This window comes from Nannospalax galili, unplaced genomic scaffold (assembly GCF_000622305.1).
Source record: "Nannospalax galili isolate Female #2095 unplaced genomic scaffold, S.galili_v1.0 scaffold638, whole genome shotgun sequence".
In the NCBI taxonomy this organism is placed as follows: Eukaryota; Metazoa; Chordata; class Mammalia; order Rodentia; family Spalacidae; genus Nannospalax; species Nannospalax galili.
Window position 1 is genome coordinate 816,535 of NW_008341884.1, and position 17,069 is coordinate 833,603.

General features: G+C 46.8%; 1 protein-coding gene across 1 annotated transcript in view; it reads right to left on the reverse strand.

Moving 5' to 3' along the window:
* Far2 (fatty acyl-CoA reductase 2) overlaps positions 1 to 17,069 on the reverse strand; it is a 138,672-nt gene that overhangs the window by 2,893 nt on the left and 118,710 nt on the right. Inside the window, exons 5-10 of the mRNA XM_017799232.2 lie at positions 10,621 to 10,798; positions 8,812 to 8,856; positions 6,533 to 6,651; positions 5,112 to 5,179; positions 3,412 to 3,583; positions 1,701 to 1,834 (exon numbers count right to left, since the gene is read on the reverse strand). Of these exons, the coding sequence (XP_017654721.1) occupies positions 1,701 to 1,834; positions 3,412 to 3,583; positions 5,112 to 5,179; positions 6,533 to 6,651; positions 8,812 to 8,856; positions 10,621 to 10,798 (716 nt within the window). The remainder of the gene's footprint in view (positions 1 to 1,700; positions 1,835 to 3,411; positions 3,584 to 5,111; positions 5,180 to 6,532; positions 6,652 to 8,811; positions 8,857 to 10,620; positions 10,799 to 17,069) is intronic.

The window sequence follows — 17,069 nt, forward strand, 5'->3', positions numbered from 1 at the left end:
CTCTGTAGTGTGTTCCAGGTATGACACCCCTCCCCCAAAAGAGCATAAACTTAAAAATGGAAAGAAAAAATTTTATCTCTACTTGATTAGATGTTCTGGGGCTCAGTGGTTAAGAGCACTGGCCGCTCTTTAGAGAACCTAGGTTTGGTTACCAGCACCCACATGGCAGCTAACAACCATGCATAACTCCAGTTCCAGGGGATCTGACGCTCTCTTCTGACCTCTTGGGCATTGTGCGACACAGGTGCACTTACACACATGGAGGAAATACAAAATATTTAAAAAAATAAACTAGTTCCCTTTTTTTCAGATAGCTGGAGTAAAGATAGTGGCTTAGATTATACCAAATAGACAAAGAATGGTGAAAGCCAGTCAATGCTGAAGTGTGTTACTGGCTTTAAAAGACTATCCTGTTCTTTCTGACCGTCTTGGGTTTCTAGTTTAACTTGCATCTTACTTTTTTGGTTAGGTCTTTTCCCTCAATATTAAATTGTAGGGAGTGTCACTGAGGTTTTTTTTTTTTTTAAGTGTAAGTGTACCTGTGTCAGGCAGAGGGTTTGGTCCCCTGGAACTGCAGTTAACGATGATTGTTAGCTGCCAGGTGAGAGTGCTGGGAACCAAACCTGGGTCCTCTGGACGGGCAGCCAGTGTTAACAGCTGAGCAGTCTCTCCAGTGCCACCATTGAATTTGACCCCTTAAAGATTCAGTGGTTCTCCAGGACTGTGTAATTCTGCCCTCTTCTTAGGCTAATGAAGTGTTGGCCGTGTTAGACCTGGGTGGTAGTTTGAATGAGATGGCCCCCAGTTGGTGGTGCTCTCTGGGAGGTCATGGGCCCTTCAGGAGGAAGCACATCACTGGGAGCGTTCAGAGCCTGCTCCCACCTTGAACCTGCCTTCGCTGTTGGAGATGGGAGCCCTCAGCCTCCTCCTGTCAGCAAGCCTGCCACATTCCCTCTGGGAGCATGAGCCCAAATAAACTCTAACTCTCCACGAGTTGTCTTTATTACGGTGTTTTATCACAGCAACGAAAAGTGGCTCCTGTGACTGAGAGGGAGGCGGACACTTGGTCTCCATTTACCGGGAATATTCAGTGGATACTCATTTAATGAGCACGCCCTTTGCCGATCCCTAGTGACTGTGGTTGATCCTCTCAACTTTTAAAGCAGTTACTGTGTTTGCTTCAGACATGTCGCCTAGTATTTCCCTTAAGTCTTTAGGGCCCCTTCAGGGCATTTCCACGGGAGTTTGCCCCCTCTTGGAATACTGGTCTACCTTCTCCTGTGCCCAGTACGCTTTCCTGTTACCTCTGCCCCTTTGCTGAAACTGCAGCAGCTCAGCAGGATCTTGCATTTTCTATTTGGGCATTCGTGTGTGATGTCTGTGTACACACGTGTGCAGGTGCACTCGACAGTGCAGGCATGTGGAGGCCAGAAGTTGATGCTGTGTGTCTTCTGTGTTGCTCTCCACACCCAGAGGTCACCCATTTGGCTAGCTCCCTGGCACGTGGGTTACGGTGGTGTGCCGCCACAGTCCACAAGCTGTCTTACCTCCTGAACCTGTTTCCCATGGGTGCTGATGTCACCCGATTTTCTCAGGCTCAAACACCAGTCTCTAACCAGCTCTCCCCATTGTGTTACTGGTCACATGGTTCTGCAGTTCCCAGGCAGTGTGGTGCTCAGCACTACCGGGCTTGGCCATACTTACTCTCTGGTCCTCAGGACTCAGCTCTGACAGCAGCATCTCTGTGTTGTTTGTGCTCCATTCCCAGCTGTGGTTGATGAAATACTCCAGCATGGAAATGGTTCTCAGGAGCCGATTCATGAGTTTCAACATCCTGAGGAGACACAAGGGAGCCAGTGTGACTACCATGGCCACCACCCCCTCTCCAGGGAAAGAGGACCAAGCATTCTTAAAATACAAGTCCTGGTGGCAGCTCACGCCTCTAATCACAGCACTTAGGAGGCAAGATTGTTAGGAGCTCAAGACCAGCCAGGACTACATAGTCCCTGGCTGGTAAAAACCCTATCTCAGAAAGAAAAGGAAATACAAAATGTATCCCACTTTCCTCTAGTTCCTCGTTAGAATTCTTACTGCATTTTAATTCTGTTGAAGGAACGGGGATGTGGATCCTAACAGATCTTACGGCAGACATTTTACATCCCACCAGACACCCATTGCCAAGAGTAGCAGACATTTTGAAACAGCAGGTTACTCATCCTTAAGGAAATACTTCGTCTTTTAAAAATAAGAGCAGGAATTTCTTTTTATTGCATATTCTCGGATGCTGTCCTCCAACCTGCACGCACAAATGTTAAAAAAATCACAGAAAACTAAATTATTTGCCCACCGCAGCATGGTTTAATTTCTCACAAGATGCATACTGATTTTTATCATGTTTTGGTTTTCTCTCTTGCTCACCAAACTTTGCTCTTTTTCCAGGCCCTATTTTAAAGGATTTAGAATTTCTGTCTAGTGCTTAGTTTTCGCTTTTGCCCTCTCTGTATTTAAGAACACCCACACAACAGATGTCTGCTCACACCCACAATGCCTCTTCTCCCTTCCCAAGGAGTGTAAGAGCCTACCGAACTTGATGAGAGGCTGGGGGACCCACATGGCCTCAGGTTCAGTCCCTTGCTGTGTTGACACAGGAAACATGCCTACCAAGGCCTCCCACCTCCACAAAGGGCCAGTTTTGTTGTATTCAGATGCTGACAACAGAAACTGCCTCTGGTAGAGACAGTCACTAAATCTTAGGATGGAGACAGAGGGACATGTACTTTGTCACTGCTAAGTGGTGACAGCCATCTTAGCTCCCCAACTGCCCCGTTCAAGCATCTCTAGGTGTCAGGGAATCCAGTTCACTGGTAGTGGTGACTGTGAGGTGCACTGTGCTCCCTTCACAGTCAGTTCTGAGAACGTTCAGAGTCTGCCCTTCACTTCTCAGTTGTACAGTTGGGGCGATGAAGGTGTCTCACTTGAGATGTGAGTGTACGAATTGGACCATCATGTGTTATCCTTGCTCCAGGATGGTCGGATGACAAGCACTCGGTGAACAAGACTGCTAACTATGTTTCTGCTTGTGAGTGTGTGTGCAGGTGTACATGTGCAGAGGCCACAGGTGGGGTTCATCCACTCTTGGTTTTTGAGACAGTGTCTCTCACTGACCTGGGACTCCCTAAGAGGACAACAGCATGTTCCCTAACATTATCTTTATTATTTTTGAGGCCTTTTTGAGTAGCAGTGGTTTATGGCTTGTGTGTGTATGTGAGGATGCACATATGAGTGTGTGTGTGAGAGAGAGAGACAGACAGACAGACAGACACATTTATCTCTGATCCTCAGCTGTGGAAGGGTTAAAATCTTTGGGACCCACATAGCAACACTATTAAAACCAGGGCCCCAGCTTCTCACCTGGGTTTCCTTCCAGTAAGCCTCAGATAAAAGTCATAGATGATGGCTGGGGCCCAGTGGCTGACTGCATTCCAGTACTGAGTGGTGAAGTTGTTGGTTGTGAAGTCAACATATGGCCTTCTGAATGCACGCTCAAATGGGATTTTTTCAAAAGCTGCCAAGACTTTTAATCCTGGAAACGAAAAGAGTAAATACTAAGCCTTAAAGGCCACAAGCCCTTGAAAGCAGAAAGAATGTGCAGTGGGTCAGAATGATAGACAAGCATTTGTTGTGTGATGTCAAGAATCTGATGGGAACTGGCGGGAGAGATCGGAGTTAAGAGCACTAGCTGCTTTTCCAGAGGAGTTCAGTTCCCAGCACCCACCTGGTAGCTAACGACCATCTGTAACTCCAGAAACTGGGGATCTGACACCCTCTTCTGGCCTCCCTGGCCACTTAAGCATGTGATGCACATGCATAAATGTAGGCAAAACACTCATACACATGAAATTTAGTAACTCTTTTAAAGAGTTTACAATATCTTATTTTCATGTGTATGACTGTTTTGTCTGCATGTACTTACATGTGCACCTCTGTCATTGCAGTGCTTGCAGAGGGCACAAGAGGGCATTCCCTGGACCTGGAGTTGTGAATGGTTGTTACCTGCCATGTGGGTGCTGGGAACCAAACCCAGATCCTCTGTAAGAGCAGCCAGTGCTCTTAACCACTGAATCATCTCTCCAGCCTCTACAATATGTTTAAAACACTACATCTTCTGAGCTCGGTTTTAAAATATTTTTAATTATGTATCCATTTGGGGGCATGTGTGCACAAGTGCAGGTACCTGAAGATGCCAGAAGTGGACGCCAGATACCTGGAGCTGGAGTTACTGTCTGGTGTGGGTGCTGGAACTGAACTCAGGTCCTCTGAAAGAGCAGTGTGTGCTCTTGATGACCGAATTCTCCAGCTCTGTGCTTGCAATATCTTGTTTACTTATGTTTATATGGGTGGTATCTTAGATTCTATCACTGATGTAAAAAAGGTGTTATTTTAGAATGATTTCTGAGTGACAATATATGATCTAAATGGTTTACCTAAAGAGCTTTGATTCTAGTAGTGTGTTTACTGAGGAAAGAGCTTTGGCAGCAGAATAGCATAGCAGAGAGCTCTGAGAATCAAGTTCTAACTAAATTCCTTTTTTAAAAAAATGGTGCCTAAACTACATTTCAGTGATCTAAAACTTCACAGTTTAGCAAGAAAATCAACTCCTAAGTTGACAAAGGGGTGCACCATGGGCCAGCAGGTTTCCCGAGTATACAAGATTCATTGTCAGCAAGACTGTTTCAGTCACACTTGCTGCACGTGCGGAAGGCGGGCTGCAGAAGTGGGTGAGGAAGGCTGACACCTCAATCTCAGTTGATCATCATGTCATGCCCAGAAATGGAGCAGAGGAAGGATGTGTGCAGCGGGCAGAACAGAGGAGCAGCTTGATGTCCCTGACTTTCCCAGTTGTGACCTCTGCTCTGTTTCTCTGTTTGAAATCTCTACATGGACCCTTGATCCTACAACATTCATGTGTCCCTGACTGCTTTCCTCATGCCACTGTATGACCCAGGTTAACTGACATGTCTTGGCAGCAGTTTCATCGCCACTGTTTTCCATGGTTCTCCCCTACTTCTGCACTCCATGACCTGCTGCTTTCCCCAGGCAAAGGCACTTACCCATGTCATGCCAGAGACAGGGGTTGAGATTACCAGATGTGGAGTGGTAGATTAATGTTGATTTAGGTCTGGAAGAGAAATAAATAGAACAGAGTGGGTAACTGATGTAAGAGAAGATTGTTGGGGAACCCTGCTGCTAGGGTTGTAGTCCTCCATGTCCGGATAGCTCTAAGGGGCTCGGCGCCATATGGAAGGACTCCCCTTCTCAGCAGGAGGCCCCCTGCTCTCTGCTGGACTTACCTGGAAAGTGCCACCAAGGACAGATGCCTGACCTTATTTGGAACATGATCTTTGGTATAGTTACCTGGAGTAAAAACTACCCCCAGGTTTTTTCTATATGGTAATCAGGCATTGCCTGGTAGTCGGGCGATAGGAGCCCACTGCCACATGTAAATAAAGCATACTATGAGCACCTATCAGCTGAAGCTTTGGCTGCTGCCTCCACACTATATATTTTCGAATAAACGGAGCTTTTCACTGAGTCTGGAGCTGTTTGTATCACTGAACCTGCCTCCCCGGAAGGGCTTTCTTCCGTCACTGCTCACTGGCCATCCCAACCCCTCTTGTCACTTCTGCTCCCTTTGTCCTCATGGAGCGGTGGCCAGCGACCCACGAGGAAAGGGACCGAGACCGAGAGGGGGTTTCAAGCTCCTGTGGCCACTGCTATCTGCCTGGCACTTTTTTTTTGTTCTTTTTTGGGTTGATAGGAAAAAAAAATGGAAAAAGTGTGCGTGTGGGTGTGCATGTGTGTATGCACTTCTGTGTGCACGTGTGAGCAAGCTGTGTGTATGTATGTGTACACCTGTGTGGGTGTGCACGTGTATATGCACTTCTGTGTGCGCACATGTGAGCAACCTGTGTGGGTGTGCACGTGTATATGCACTTCTGTGTGTGCACGTGTGAGCAACCTGCATGTATGTATGTGTACACCTGTGTGGGTATGTATGTGGAAGATGAACAGGCTCCTGTGCAACACACATGCCTGAGTTCACGTGAGAACGTTTTTATTCTTACCATTTATGAACAGAGCCAAACGCACAAGCAGGGGAACTTTTTCTCTATATTAGAAAATGTTCCAGTCTGACCTCTTGGCATTTCCCAGAACCGAGCCATTAAACAAAACACAGATGATGTTGCCATCTCCTCCACTCTCACCCCTTTTCCTCAGTATAGAACCTGCATTTTAACATACTAAGTTTTTAGTTATCAAAAAAAAATCTATGGTTATGCGATTCCAACGGTAAATTACTTTATGAGTCACCGAGTGCTAAGCAGTGTTCATACAACTTGGTCTGTACAGGAAGGTGCAGTGGGACTTACGTGAACTACTGGAACAAACCCCCTTTGAAGTCTCGTGGGTTGTAACGTGACTGACGCCTTCACCCTCCTCCCTATCCCCCAGAGCCTGCATCAGTGTCTACCTGTGGACCGCGGTGTACCATCCTACTGCGATGGTGAGATTGACAACCGTGTCAACTGGGATGACATCTGCTATCGCCATGGGAGTCGCTCTTAGGGACCGGAGAAATCCTTTTCCACTCTGTTCAGGCCAGAGAATGTAAAACACAGAACAGGTGTGAAGTCAGCAACGACAGGGTGCTGTCACAAAACACTGACCAATACCAACTTGGGGAAGAAAGGGTTTATCTTACATCTCCCAGTTCATCACCAAGGGTGCCAATGTACAAACTCAGGAACCTGGGGCACAGACCATGGAGGAATGCTGCTTAGTGGCAATGCCCATAGTGAGCTGGGCCCTCCAGTTATGACTCAGCCATCAAGAAAATGCCCCCCAGACATGCCCACAGGCGAGTCCAATGGAAGCAATTCCCCAATTGAGGCTCCTTCCCAGGTGTGTTAGGTTGACAAAGGAAGCTCTAGCACACTAGGACACTGGAGTAAGCCCTCCTCCCAATTGGTCCTGTCTTCCCAGCCAAGTTCATTGATGTGCCAACATTTCTATGCATCACTAAGTGGCTCAGGCTCCTTTAGGGAATAAAGTTCAAGTTTGTGAGAGGAAGAGGATTTCATGTCTTAAAAATGATTCATTTCACTTTGTAAATGGTTTTAAAAGTATTTTATCTTGAATTAATTTCGTGTGTGTGCACATGAGTGCAGGTGCCCGCAGAGGCTGAGGTGTCAGATCCCCAAAGCTGGAGTTCCAGGCAGTTGTGACATACAGCTTGGGTACTGGAAACTGAACTCAGGTCCTTTGCAATAGAAGTATGTCCTCTTAGCTGCTGAGCCATCTCCAGTCCCCATAAATGATCTGAGTTTAAAAGTGAAAGGTACCAAAGTTTAAAATGTATTTGAAAAACATTACATGATAAATAGAACAAAAAGTTTTATTTGGGGAAAACCTATGGTTCTTTTCAAAAAAATTTTATTTTACATGTATGAGTGTATTGCCTGCATGTATGTGAGTGTACCCGTGTCGTGCAATGTCATGGAGGTCAGAAGAGAGCTTCAGAGTCCCCTGGAACTGGGGTGAAGGACGGTTTGTAGCCACCATGTGAGTGCTGGGAATCGAACCCAAGTCCTCCGCAAGAGCAGCCAGTGCTCTTAACTGCTGAGCCAACTCTTCAGCCCCATGGATTTTTTATATTAATGTTAATGCTGCCTTCACACTTAGCATGTTTCCAACAATGGCTTGCAACACTGACCAGTTTATGTTCCTAATATATTTTCATTGCAACTAGTTCCTATTCTTTGCATATATAAATCCTTTGGTGGGGCAGGGCAGTGTTGGGAAATTTGAGTCTGTGCTGGTTTACAATATATTGAAATACATCCTAGCTCATGTTAAAATTATGTTCCTCCCCAACTAAACTGTCAGGAGAAGAGGTACAAACAGCACACATAAAGGACCGCAAGGAAAATCAGAATTCAGAAACACCCACAGCCTTGCTTATTTTAACATCTAGCTTTTCTTTTTTTTTTTTTTAAAGACAGGGGCTCATGTAGCCCAGGCTGACCTTGGATTTGCTATGTAGCTAGGCTGGTCTTGAATTTCTGATCTTTCTGCCTTTCCTCTGGGATTACAGGCATGTGCCACCACACGCAGTTTGTTACAGTGCTGGGGATCAAACCCAGGGTTTCCTGCATGCTAGGCCTAGCTTTCTACTAACCTAGCCCCATCCCCAGCCCTTGAGGCAAAGATTTTTACTGCATGCTGGAATTGAACTAATTCAAGTCCTTAACGAAACAATGAAAAAGAAATACCCCATCTTGTGATAACGAAAGGAATTTTTTTGGTCAAACATTTTCAAAATACAAACACAGCTGGGTATGTCACATGATCGCGATGTCCTGGAAATAAAACGTAACTTCCGCGTCTCTGTTTTCCAGTCTGTAAACGCTAGAATAGCTGCCTCAGTCCTCACGCCCATGTTTCCGGATCAAGGAGGCTTCCGCTGACACCTCACTTTCAAGGGCTTTTATTTTATTTTATTTTATTTCATTTTATTTTAATCATATGAGTGTACTGCCTGCATGTATGTAAGTGCACCCATGTCATGCAATGTCCATGGAGGACAGAAAAGGGTGTGGGATTCCCGGGAACTGGAGTTGTGGATGGTTGTTAGCTGCCATGTAGGTCCTAGAAATCAAACCCCGGTCCTCTGCAAGAGCAGCCAGTGATCTTGACTACTGAGCATCTCTCCGTCCCATCAAGGGGTTTCTTTACCGTCAGTATACGTACCGCAATGATGAGCCCGCTGGGTCCATTTATGTTGTCAATCCAACCCTGGAAAAGGGACCTCTGCTGGTTACACATTCCAGGAACTGTTACCCGTTACCCGTTACAAACCAATCGTGTGCCCGTGTGTGGAGGCCTGCGGTGGATCTCGGCACCTTTCCTGAGGCAGGGTTTCTCACTGAACCTGGAGGTCACCAGTTTGGCAGTGCTGGCTGTCCAGCTGCCTATTGCAGTGCTGGGTCAGAGCCAATCCCAGACTTCTGCATGGTGCTGGGGATCGAGACTCAGGTCCTCATGCATGGCTGCACCTTGCTGACTGAGCCATCTCAGCCCCTGCACTCTTATCTGAAGAGTTTCAAACAAGAGCCCTGAGACCCCAGGCAACAGAGGTAACCAATCAGATATTCCTGTGACACTACAGGTCAGCAGCACAGCACTGGCTCTTTTCTGCTTGAACCCCCAACTGCAAGATACCAGATTTTGCCTGCACCGATTTTTCACAGCAGGAGGTGCAGGGGCTCCCTGTTCTACACCATCTCATGGGCTACACTGATCCAGATTTTTGTCACAATCTAACTAGTTCATCAAACACAATTGTTCTCCACTCAAGGTTTGATTTAAGCTCCTGTAGAACATTTCAGGGCTCTGGAGAGATGGCTCAGTGATTACAGGTGCGTCCTGCTCTTACCAGAGGACCTGGGTTTGGTCCTCAGCACCCACATCAGGCAACTCAGAAATGCCTGTAATTTCAGCTCCAGGGACCCACTTCTGCTCTCCATGGGGAGTCACACACACTAAAAGTATTTCAAACATGAGTAGTAGTATTTACTCATGTCTAACAATTTTTGAACCTGTAACACACACATTCCCCCGAATTCATGCTACTCCTGCCTCATGCTCCTGTGTGCTGAGCTTACAAGTGTGTGCTGCCTTGCCCACGGTTACCATTTGGTTTTTCTGCTGTGTTTGTGTGTGCCTTATGCTAAGAATGGGTGGGTACAAGGTGTCTTTTGAGCCCTACACAGGTCAGCTGACCTTATAGCTGCTTTATCTGTAAAGGCTAAATGTGTGTGTGTGTGTGTGTGTGTGTGTGTGTGTGTGTAATAGGAGATGAAAGGGTCTGATATTAAGGGGCCAGGCTGTACATAAAACACCACTTGAACATTGTCTCGTTTAATCAGTTCTCCAAAGTGAGACATAATGGCCCAGATTAAGGGACAAGGCCACTCAAGGGCTGTGCTGTGTTTATGTAAGTGTCCTGTATTTACATGGCCTTGAAGCTTCAGAGAGATGCTCTGAGAAGATAGTATGACTCAAAGTACTTTTAAGCAGGAAGTAGCAGCATACAGATCCAAGACATTATTCCTAAACTAAGGAGTAGCATCGTGACCTCGTTTACCCTAGCACTTGCAGCACTGCCCAACTGGTCATAAAGAACATTCTGGTATATTTGAACAATAATGAGAAAACCAAGTACTTAAACTGCCTCCCCTGGGAATTCTGAATCTGGAGTTAGGACTTTCATAAGATCTCCACCCAGTTCTAGGGCGGCCACTGTAACTCCCAAAGGAGCCTCCTACTGGATGAACCCCGAGCCAAATGTGGGGTTTTCCATAGTGTAAGAGCTTTATGCTTGACTTGCACCTAGCTGTACATTCAGAGGAATAGGAGGGGGAGGAGGAGGAAAGACAGGAAAGAGGAGAAGACGAGGAAGAGCAGGAGGAGGGGAGGAGGTGGTGATGGAGCACCAGGAGGAAGCTGGGCGTGAGGGAGGCTGGCCTGCAGCATGGCAGGGAGCGGCAGTGGGCTCACTGGGAAAGGCTCCTGCCAGGATGCTCCCACGATGGAGGGCCTGATGATGGCGACATTCAGGTTTCCGCTCTCTTGGTGGATCACCATCTCTCCCAAGGCCTTGGTATAGGTGTAGGTATTGGGCCTGTCCCCGATCAGCTTGGGAGTGATCTCATCAATGATAGCATCATCTAACCACCTGAAAATAGAGAACACAGAACCCCAGTAACTTCACACAACAGAACAAAGACACGCTGACGATTGGACAAAATTTCCACCTTTTAGCTTGAATTTTGTGAGACAGAACCTTCCCGGGGTCCCAAGGACATGTCTGTTCAAATCATGGAGGATGAATGGCATCCGTACTCTTTTCTATGAGGGCCAAATCTAGTCCAATGCCTCTTTCCTCCCACCAAGATACATTTCACTCTTACATGTAACCCACTTCTTCAACAGGCTCACCGCGCGCCCACCAAACGTGTTTGAATGCCCAGTGCATGCTCAGTAGCACCGTGCTCCCCAGCTAAGGGGCTCCTCCAAGCTGCTCGGCTCGGAGCTCTCTTCATTCAAATGGCCCAGTGAACGCTTTCTGTACGAATCCTGAAATGTGTAGCTTTTAAGTTTTCAAATTTCACTCCCTATCTTCATAAACAAAGCATTCACTTTCGGTGGACCTATAATCCTTTTATAAAGTGCAAGAAAAGTATTTTGAAGGTCTGTTTAGAATCTAGGCTAATACCTTCTGAATTGCTACAAGATTTCTAGTGGTTTCTGAAGTGTGTCAGGTGGAGAGTGCAGTGCTCTGCAGTAGGTACAGTAGGGCAGCTCTGGAATGGTGGGTGCCATGTGGGGTGATAGACCCCACCTCAGCATCAGCCTAATTTTAAAAATTGCCAGAACCATTTGAAATTTGTGTATTTTGATTTTACGTGTGTAGTGTTTTGCCTGTATGTATGTAAGTGCATCCTTGAATGCAGTGCCTGCAGAGGCCACAAGAGGGGGTCAGATCCTCTGGAATAAGGATGGTTGTTTGCTGCCATGTGGGTGCTGGTAATCGAACCCAGGTCCTCTACAAGAGCAGTCAGTGCTCTTAACCAGTGTGTCGTCTATCCAGCCCGCCCCCTGAAAACTGCTGTAACCATTTCAATAATCCTGGGTTGACCTTTAGCTCTCTTAAGACAGCAGCACAATTATTGGCAAACATCAATAGTTTGTATGTAACAGGTAGTTGAACTGTTTGGTTAAATTACGATGTTAAGAAATTTTAGGCTTTCTGAATATGTCCATACAATTCTTTTTTCAAAAGATTTTTAGTATATTGAGGGGCTGTATGTGTGTCACGGAATGCGCAGAGGCCAGAGGACAACTTGAAGGAGTTGGCTCTCTACATGTGGTCCCTGGGATTGAACTCACGTCGTGAGGCTTGGTGGCACGTGCCTTTACCCGTTGAGCTGTCTTGCCTACTGGCGGTATTCATGCAATTCTTGAATTACTGTGTTTGGTGCATTTATTCCTAATTGGCGGGAGAAAGCTCAGCTACCATTTGATCACAGAGAACATCAGCACTTAGCACTCTGCCTCCACAGCAAACAGGAATGTGTTGTGCTGGATGCTGAGACTCTTCAGAATCATGACTCTGAATTTTAATTGTTCCTACTGACATTGTAGTGGAACATAAAGACTGGCCATAATGTCTTAATTTTCCTTCCTTTGCTTTTATTAATACTGAGTACATTCTAGACACTTAAATACCTTTTATTTGGGGTGAACAGGGAAAGACAAAAAAAGTCCCTGGAATTAAGACAACTTCAAACACACAGAGAAAAAAAGGATATTAAGTTATATGACCACAGGGCTGGGGAGATGTCTCAGAGGGCAAAGTACTGGCCATAGATCTCCAGAACACGTCAAAAAAGCCAGGCCAGCATGGCCCCTCCGTAATCCGATGACTGGGGAAGCAGAGATGGAACAAGCTGGTTAGACAAGCCATACCAGCAAGCTCTAGGTTTAAATGAGAGCCCTCACCTTGATATATAAAATGCAGAGTGACTGAGACAGGAAGTCATCTGATGTCAGCTCTGGGCCTCCACATGCATGCACATATATGCACATAGCACATGCCCTTCTGTATGTAAACATACAGGCACATGCCACATACACATGCTAAAAATAATTCTTTGAGCACATGGGAACTGGGAGAGAATGACACATAAGGTGGAGACCTCTCTATCTTGATAACCATCCCTGTTATACCAGGGATTGGTTCCAGGGCCTCCACAGATACCCAAATCTGATGATTCTGGAGTCTCTTATCTGCACAAAACATGCATGTCCTCTGTGTACTGTAAATCATTTCTAAATTGCCTGTAATATTGAGATATTGTGTATAAGGCAAATGTAAGTACGTGTTACACTGTATTGTAACATGGACAAAAAAGACAATCTGGACACATTCAGTACAGGCAATTTTTTCCTCCCCATATTCAAAGGTTGGCTAAGGATGAAAAGGCACAGACCAGAGGGCAACTGCACCAGCTGGCTTCATCTCATTCGTGGTCAGCAGAGAACTGACTGACCTGAGACCATTCTCCTGCATCCACACATGCACGGAGTACAGAAATCAAGTGCGGCATCAGCAAAGCTGTGAGGGAAGAATTACGACTGGGATTCTGTGCTCCAGCTGTTTCCAGCACTCACTGCAAGGGAGGTGCCTGGGGCTCTGCACCCTGAGACAGCATGCATGTGCAAGGCTATAGGTCTGTGTTCCACGGCTTGGCTCCACCTGTATACACTGTATTCCTAGAGGGCTCCACTGCTTGGCTCCACCTGTATACACTGTAATCTCTTCCTGTCACCCCATTTATCTTGAGGAAAGTGCACTGATTACATCTGTTCTAAATAAACCAATGAAACCCTTCTCTCCTACTTTCTCTGCTTCTGAACCTGGAGCTCTGTACATACTGTGTTCGTGGCCACTGACATTTTCTCTTTCAATAAACAAGTACGCACTTGACTTTGTGTTTTCTAACACTTCCCCAAGGCAGCGGCCCCGTGTGGCCTGTCCCCAGGCTCAGTGGGGAGAGCAGTGTGGCAAATGCCATCTGCTGGTTACACAAGGCCTTTCCTGTGCTCAGTTCTTGTTTGCTGCTTTCCACTTGTTAAAAACCATAAATTAGCATGGAAAATGGAAACCTACTACAGGAATCAACACGCCCTTCTGAAGTTAACGGAACACCCTTCAGTGTTCAAGGACACACTTTAATGAGTCTCCAGCACAAAAATGCCACTTCACTTGCTTCAAAAGACATGAAGTCACAGAAGGTCTTTGGAAGCAGTATGTGTTGGGGTGTCATACATGCAGCACAGTTGTCCAACTTACACTGTCACCTTTGCATTGAACATGGATAGGAAGGCTGTACTGTTCGTGTAGCTGCTGAGTGAGATATCAGGAGCACTTTGTGTTCCCTCCTTCCCTATGCAAAGCAGGTCTAAAAGTGTTTCAGGAGAAGCACTGGGGTGTGACTGGTGGAAACCATTCCATGATAACGTCTGCTTGTCTCTAGTCTGGTTACGTTTATTGTGGACACCATGCCTGTGTGTTAGACACCTGTCTATTCTGACAGTGGGTTCAGGGGGTAGGGATTACATCTCATTATGCCTGTGTTCCATCGCCTTTCTGTCCCCGGGATCCTGCTCCCTTACTGATGTGCATTCGTGTGGTCCCCTTGAGAGGTCAGGTTCTGGACTGTATAAGGTTTGGGGAAGCCAGGATGGATGGAGATTCAGGAGAACAGGTGGACTCAAGGAAATGGGATTGTAGAGAGGAGATGAAAAAGACTGAAAGGAATGTTTTTGTAGAAAAGGAAGCAAAATAGGTAAAATAGCACCTTGGCCTGGTGGCGTTGGCCTCATAGTGGATTTGAACATTTTCCGGGGGGGGGGTGGGGTGGGTAGGAATTTCTAAGCCAGGCCTTCATTGGGCATCAGTCTTAGCCAAACCTGTACTCATTGCTCAATGACCTGATGACATGAAAAGTTATTGGCTTTGTTTGGAAACGCCTTAGCCCTGTTCCAATTTATATGCAGACCCTGGCTATGCTAAAGTACGGAATTTTCATTCTCTGGTGGTGAGTCACCTGGGTACCACCCTCAAGGCCATGCTGACCTAGCATACACATTAGACTTGGTCTTCACCTCTCTGGAACAGGTAACTTTTTATGCTAATAATGGGTTCTTAAGCGCAAAGGCAGGAAGGGATGCCAGATACAAGCCACTCTGTTTGACTGTCATTACATTTGACTGTGGGCTATGGACTTTTTCTAGTTGATGTACACCTGCCGGGATACTAGACACGGTGAAGACAACAGACAGGTGAACCTGTCCTCTGGGAATGGAGGTCATTCTGCCTTAAAACTCTGGAGGATGTAATGTCTGCACATTGTGGGGAGAGGGGTGGCATGACAAGTCCCTCACTGTGGAGAACTTAGTGCTCCTACCCCCCTCCTATGGTGAACTCTCAGAGGCCTCCAACTGCACTGTCACCTCTTGGGTATCAGAGGGAAGGACAGATGGATGGACAGGGATGGACAGAGGATGAAGCCTTGGGAACTTGGCACTGGTTCTTAATCAAACAGGTGGGCATCACAAAGTAACTAAGACAACACTGTGGGAGGAAGCTGAGCAAACACATGGACTCCATCTTGGAAATGCCCTGGGGCTTTTCTGAATCACCTTGGGCATCAAACCATACCTGCCTTTCCTCCAACTCTCCTGAGAGCCGTCAACTCCAAAATGGTCCCTGGGACCAGGCCCTCTAGGTGACCTTCGCTCTTCTAGGTACTGGACATTTTTAAGCAACAGGTTAAAATACCCACATTCAGAGCCGAGGAGACAGAAATGTTTGCTCTGAAGGGAATGAGCTCTTGATTAGGTGGATCTTGATGCAGCACTGCAGGAAATTAGGGTAGGAAAACTCCCCGTGACGTCATCATTTCTATGCCCTAAACCTTTCTATGTGGAGCTAAAAGAATCAAGGCCAAGCTGTGAGAGCCAGGTAGGAAGCAGGAACAAACTTGTCATGAAACTAGAGCCATGCCTTATGAAGCAAGTGACTTTTGTTGATAGCAATAAGGAAAAGGTTGGGAGCCACTCAGCAGGGACTGCCCACAGACATCTCCCACCCATGCTGGAGGCACTCCAGTTCCTGACTCTTCACTGACGGCCATGATGCTTCTAAACACTCCCATCGCTAATAACTGATTCACATACATCTGCTCACCGTCACAACTGTAAGGACATCTCCGTGGTACTCAGTGCCAGTTGTCAGCCAGGCTGACAGGATCCGGAATGGCCTGGGAGATGGGCCTTCCCGGGCATTGTTTACATTAGGTTGGTCTCTGGGCCTCTCTGTGAGGGATTAGGTTGATTGGGTTGGCTGAGGTGGGAAGACCCACGCCCAAAGTGGGAGGCTTCGTTCCTGGGCTCAGTTCCCAGACAGAACATGAACAGAGAAGCTGAGCAAGGCGTTCACCTTCTCTGCCTCCCTCCCGTGGACAGGATGGGACCAGTTCTCTCAGGCTCCTGTAGCCCAGACTCCCTCATCATGATGGACTGGGTCCTAGAACTGTGAACCAAAATAAAGCCTTTTCCTTAGGTTACTTTTGTCAGGGTGTTACTCTAACAGGAAGATAACTAAAAGAGGCCTCCTTCATTGATGACAAAGGGACAGGGGCTCCGAAAGGCTTGAGAAATTGCTCCAACTCACACTGCTAGTAAGTTGTGCAGCCAAAAGTCTAACCCATGTCAGTTAACTCCAAAATTTTTCTTTTAAAAGTTTACACTGTTGTACTTCTTTAATCGAGTGTTTTCAGTGTTCCTGCAATCTTGTACCACTTGACAAACTTTCTATAGGAATTTTCAGGGCTGGGGATCTAGCTCAGTGGAAGGGTACTTGCTTAGCATGCACAGCCCTGGTCAAATTACTAGTAAAATACACACCCAGACACACACACACCACACACACACACCCAGACAAACACATACACCACACACACACAGGACACATATACACACACACCACACAGACACACCACACTCAGACACACACACACATACCACACACAGACACACCCCCCCCACACACCACACTCAGACACACACCCAGACACACACACCACACACACACACACACCCACACATCACACTCACATACACACACCACACACACACACACACACACACCACACACACACACCCAGACAAACACATACACCACACACACACGACACATATACACACACACCACACAGACACACCACACTCAGACACACACACACACCACACACAGACACCCCCCCACACACATACCACACTCAGACACACACACCACACACACACACCCCACACCCAGACACACACACCACACACACACACACCCACACACCACACTCAGACACATACACACACCACAC